The 6,000-nt window shown below is 33.5% G+C and overlaps 1 protein-coding gene across 1 annotated transcript; it reads left to right on the top strand.

Moving 5' to 3' along the window:
* The first annotated feature begins 596 nt into the window (after positions 1 to 596).
* On the top strand, positions 597 to 3,432 carry LOC145802554 (uncharacterized). The gene is made up of 4 exons (XM_082895281.1): positions 597 to 1,467; positions 2,013 to 2,207; positions 2,607 to 2,758; positions 2,902 to 3,432. The coding sequence occupies exons 1-4, from the start codon at positions 597 to 599 to the stop codon at positions 3,430 to 3,432; spliced, it is 1,749 nt and encodes a 582-aa protein (XP_082751407.1).
* Positions 3,433 to 6,000: the final 2,568 nt, after the last annotated feature.

The following is a 6,000-nucleotide window of genomic DNA, read 5'->3' as shown; positions in this document are numbered from 1 at the left end:
ACAGATCGACGACGGTATAACCTACCAACTGCTGATGAGATTGCAGTTGTAATACCAGGTGGTGGAACCGAGGTTACTGGAATGAGAGATGTTGTTTTACATCTATAGGGAAATAATGAACTGATACAAATTAATGAATGTCACCCAACGTATTTGCCATTACATTATGTTTTATTATTTCCGTATGGTGAGCTCGGATGGGAACCTGAGTTGAAATTGTGGGACGTTAAACATAATCGGCCTTCAACTGATCGACTTACTCAAATGAATTTTTATAGTTATCGTTTGTTTGAGAGACCTACAGAGTATTCAACAATTTTGAGAGGTGGAAAACTATTCCAAGAGTTTTTGGTAGATGCTTGGGTTGCAACTGAGCAAAATCGATTGACGTACTACAAGCTTAATCAAAGAAAATTTGGGCTGAACTTTACCAAGATTTAAGCGATATTGATCCAGATGACTTGCGACCTAATCAAATTCGTCAAAGGTTTATTTTGCCATCTTCATTTACTGGTAGTCCTAGACATATGTTTAAAATCTTTCAAGATTCAATGGCTATCACGTGATACAACCAGCACCCAGATATTTTTCTCACCATGACTGCAAATCTCAATTGGCCAGAAATTACTTCAGCATTATTACCACACCAAAAAGCTATTGATTGTCCCGATTTGATTGCCTGTGTTTTTGAGCTAAAAAAAACGTGTTTGACGAAGGAGATAGAGACAAACAAAGTGTTCGGTAATAAAGTTGCACATGTTTTTACAATTGAATTCCAAAAACGAGGCCTACCACATATGCATGCGCTTCTCTTTCTTAATGGTCCAGACAAAATTCGAACATGTGCTCAAGTAGACAAATTAGTTTGTGCAGAATTTCCAGATGTAAAAGATGAGCTTACACTTTTTGAAACTGTCAAGTGTTGCATGGTACATGGACCATGTGGTGCTCGAAATCCCCAAGAACCATGTATGGAAAATGGTAGATGTACTAAGAAATACCCTCGAGCCTTTGAAGAATCAACAACTATGGACCAAGATGGATATCCAATCTATCGTCGTCGCAATAGTGGTCAAGTATATACTCTGAGAGGACAGGAAGTTGATAACAGGGATGTTGTACCATACAATGCATATCTTTCTAAATGGTTCAACTGTCATATAAATGTAGAAGTTTGTGTTGGAGTGAGATGTGTTAAGTATATACATAAGTGCATTTACAAGGGTTGTAATTGCACAACAATGGTTTTGGGATTGATTAATGAGATCCAACAATATCTTGATGCGAGGTATATTGGACCACCAGAAGCTACTTGGCGAATATTCGGTCATCATTTGTATATAGAGATGCCAACAGTTGTTCGCTTGGCACTTCATCTACCCAGAATGCATCGTGTTCTTTTCAATCCTAATGACTTATTGGAAATGATTCTTTCTAGAGCTGCGCAACAAAAATCGACTCTTACTGGTTTTTTTTTATTATTGTGCTTCCAATGAAAATGAATGCCAATTCGCTTACCAAGAATTTCCGCAACATTTTGTTTGGCTCAAGTCAGAACATAGATGGAAACCAAGAGAACATGGATATGCAATTAGTAGAATGTACTTTGCCAGCCCCAACTGTGGTGAAAGATTTTATCTGCGTTTGTTGTTAACTGTTGTCAAAAGGACCAAGATCGTTTCAATGTTTACGTACAGTTAACAATGTTTTGCATGAGACGTTTAAATCAGCATGTGTTGCAAGAGGACTCTCAGAAGATGATGAAGAATGGATACAGTGCCTGAAAGAGGTTGCAGTTATGCAAACCAGATATCAATTGAGGAGATTATTTTGTATTATTCTGACCCAATGGTTTCCACTACAACCACATGCGTTATGGAATCAATTTTCAATGCATATCTGTGATGATCTTGCATATAAGCTTCGTACATTGTTTGCCATTTCTAACCCAACTGAGGCTCAAATTGAAGATTATGGTTTATATCTTTTGAATCAAATGCTTCAAGAATCAGGAAAGAGTTTAAATGACTTCCCGTCCATGCCACAACCTACAGCAAATTGGAGCGCAACAGTTGGTAACCGATTGATATTTGAACATCAACAACTACAGAATGAGGCACAACAAACAGATGTGCAAATTACTATTGATCGCCTCAATAATGGACAACGAATTGCTTATAACGCAATCACTTCTTCGGTCTTTGAAAGTAAAGGGACTATTTCCTTTTTGAATGGGGGTGCCGGAACAAGAAAAATATTTTTGTACAATACGATTGCATTAAAATGTCGCAACCTTGGCCATATTGTTGTTACCGTGGCTTCATCTGGAATTGCATCATTGCTATTAGTATGAGGTCGCACTGCACATTCAACATTTTCCATTCTATTGGATGTCTTGGAAAATTCAGTTTGTGGGTTTAGCAAGCAATCTTTACATGCTGAATTGTTTAGAGAAACAAAACTCATAATTTGGGATGAAGTTCCTATGTAACATAGACATTGTGTTGAGGCAATTGATCGCACACTTCGAGATATTTGTGATTGTGAAAAGCCATTTGGGGGTATCACTGTTGTTCTTGGTAGAGACTTTTGACAATTCTTACCAGTTATAACCAAAAGAGTTCGTGAGCAAATTGTGAATGCATCATTGAGACACTTTGTTTTGAGGAAGGATCTACATGTTTTATCTTTAGATTTGAATATGCGCTTGAATCATGCAAACCTTGGAAATGCTATTTTTGCAAAATTCTTGACGGAGGTAATACTTATTCGAACTTTGATTATACCATTTGAGGATACTTTGATTATACCATTTTTTTTAATTTATTTTATTTTATTTATTAGGTTGGAACCAATCTATAAGAAATCATTAAAATTCCATCAACAATACACAACTGCCAGGATCTAAAGGAATTACTCTCAGCAGTTTATCCACAATTGGATGTGGCAGATACATCAACCCCATCATTCTTAACGGAACGTACAATTCTTTCTGCACGAAATGATGATGTCAGTGCTATCAATATTACTACATTGAATATTTTTCCAGGGAATACATATACGTATCTTGCTGCAGATAAGATGGCTGAAGATAATGAAATTGATCCTTCCATTACAAACAGATATCCTAATGAGTTTTTAAATTCAATGGATCCTCCTGGGCTACCAGCTTTTAAGGTAGAGTTGAAAGTGGGTTGTCCAATAATGTTATTAAGAAACATTGCACCGAAAGATGGACTGTGTAATGGCACAAGATTGATGGTATCAAGGTGCGACACTCGCATAATTGAAACTCGAATCTTAACTGGAGAGAAGTTTGGCAATTTGGCAATTTATACCAAGGATATCATTGACTCCGTCTTCTGCAGAAATGCCTTTTCGAATGACAAGACGTCAATTTCCAATTCGATTGGCATATGCCTTGACCATTAATAAATCTCAAGGACAATCTGTGAAATTTGTTGGGGTTGATTTGCATACACCTGTTTTTAGTCATGGGCGACTATACGTGGCATTATCCAGATGCACATCTTTCGATCGTATAAGTATCCTCCTCCCCAATGATGAGCCAAATTCCACTACAAATATTGTTTACCCTAAAGTTTTGTTATGAAGACCTTTCGAAAATTGATAAGACGTTTATAAGAATTGTGGGAAAGAACAAATTTGAAGACATTATCAAATACATATTTTTGTAAAGTATACACATTTTGTAAAGTAGACGATAGCTATGACCCACTTTTTGTAAAGCTTTCCACCTATGTGGACTTTGTTGCATTTCAAATATTTTTGTGAAGCCTTTTATTCCCCTATATTTTTGCGTTTCCAGTATAGCTAAGTTTGATTTAAGTGTGTTTAATATAATGTTTATTTGGATTATGTAGTGGCAAATCATAATTTATTTTTTTGCTTCCAGTTAATTTAATGGCTTTATTTTTGTCTAAAGATGCACACGTTAAATTGGAACATCTCTATATGGGTGTTTTTAGGTGTGTTTGATTTCTCATCTAGAACATGTTTCTTTCTTAGAACAGGATTCATTCTCCTTTGTACCAATAAAATGTATCTAAGGTCAGCTGTTTCTCATGCTCCTTTTGAAAAATTACTATTGTTTGATATTATTCTGCTTTTGAAACTCTATACCTTTTGCTTTCCTTTTGTACTTATAAATGCACAATTTATAGATTGTGTTAGGGCGGATTTGAGCAATATATTTTTGGTACCTATTAATTTATTAAAATTGTTTTTTGTTTTTGTTGCAATATCTGTTTGTAGCATTTCATTACAGCATGTTAACCCATTAAAGGTATCTAGATTCTTTAATAGAGTAATTGGCTTCCATTGTGAATGAAATTGTGTAAGTTTTTTTTTTTAGTTCATGAAATTTTTTAAGATTTAATATTGTCATTTCTAAGATTTAATATTATCATTTCCTATTGTAGAACATTTGTTTAGGGTGCACTGCAATATGTCATATGGTTGCTTGGTCTATTTATTACTTCCATTTTTATTTATTTATTTATTTATTATTTTTTAAAAATTTTAACCGGGAGCTCTGTTTTTGGTTAGTTTACTTTTTGGTTTTGTTTTTGTTTTTTTTGGGACAAATTTGTTTGGGTTTACTTGCAGTGTTTATGAAAGAGATCATGTTTTAATTACACCTAAAAGTCATGTGTTCAACCCTTTACTTGATTGGTATATTCAGTTACAACTCTATGTTTTGACATGTGTCTTGGATATTGTTGACTTGGTTAAATGGATTTGATATAACATGAACTGGAAATTGACGTTTTATTATGATGTCTCTCTTTTATTTTATCAATGAAAATAAAACACAACATAATCATAGTATATTGCCTTTGTTGTCCTAGTGTTCTTTCTACTTGGGAGTTGATTATTTAAAAAATATGGTTCAGTTGGCAAGGGAAAACATGTGTGCTCATTTTTTTTCAAGTGCTTCGAAGAAGGTAGTAAAACTAGAGGAGGGGAATATGCTAAGATCAAGGGAGTGGGACTATGTTAAGATTAGAGGAGGAAAACATGTTAAGATCAGTTGATGGCTATTGGATGACTTTAAATCTTTTTAATTTGGCTATTTCTTAAAGCAACAATTTATATTCTAAAGTTGTCTATAGTTGATGTAATTGATGATTTTCACATTAATTTGACACACTAGATTAGTTGCAGGAATTATTTTTTTTACAAAATTAAATTTCACCGTTTAAGCAGTTTTTCATAAGCGGTTTTATTACTGGGATGCTATGCATTTAGTTTTTCAATTTATAATTGACTGCAAAATTCACTGTTTTAGGGTGACAATTCGTGTGTTTTGTTATATAGATTGTCTATTTTTTGTTGAGGTGTCACTACTTTCTTCAGATTGATTGGAAAATTATTCTTTGAGATTTAATTTCCGTATCTTCATATGTAAACAATTTCTATAGACTACTATTTGTCAGGTTATACACCATGTTGTCTGTTTTATATTATTTCAATCAGATATTTGTAGTTTGAGGTATTGTGATACTCACCAATGTATCAAGTCTTAGCCACAAACTAATGGTAAGAGTACTGACTTGATCTTTTATTTTGAATCAGTTTATTACAATTGAGTTATTACTTTGGACATGTAAGTTGTCACTACTTTGGACATGTCAGTTGTCACTACTTTGTATACACTTTTTTTTTCTCCCTTTTTGTATAAAATTATGTTCTCTTTTATTTTCATAAGATGATGGAGATTTGCACCAAACTGTAATATGGAGTCTCTTTACTCATCTTCTTATTTCATCGAGAAAATTACAAATCAGCGAGTTTTTAAATATTTTGTAAAGTTATCACATATTTATAATTTTTCTTATTTAATTTACTCTTCTTACTATATATTTTCTTTCAAGTATTGATACTAGCAATATTTGGTGGCTATTAGATGACTTTAAAATCTTTTTAATTTGTCTATTTTGTAAAGCAGCAATTTGTATTCTATAATTGATGTAATTG

Source organism: Camellia sinensis, chromosome 11 (genome assembly GCF_055761805.1).
Source record: "Camellia sinensis isolate YWXY chromosome 11, ASM5576180v1, whole genome shotgun sequence".
Lineage (NCBI taxonomy): Eukaryota > Viridiplantae > Streptophyta > Magnoliopsida > Ericales > Theaceae > Camellia > Camellia sinensis.
The sequence above is the reverse complement of the archived record's forward strand: the minus strand, read 5'-3'. Positions and strand labels throughout refer to the sequence as shown.

What these genes read in the sequence shown, in the direction of transcription:
- LOC145802554 (XM_082895281.1), top strand. Translation starts at nt 597, where the DNA reads ATGACTGCAAATCTCAATTGGCCAGAAATTACTTCAGCATTATTACCA. An exon ending in ACAAAAATCGACTCTTACTG is followed by an intron (nt 1,468 to 2,012) that starts GTTTTTTTTTAT and finishes TTCAAGAATCAG; the next exon opens with GAAAGAGTTTAAATGACTTC. An exon ending in TTGCAAAATTCTTGACGGAG is followed by an intron (nt 2,759 to 2,901) that starts GTAATACTTATT and finishes CACAACTGCCAG; the next exon opens with GATCTAAAGGAATTACTCTC.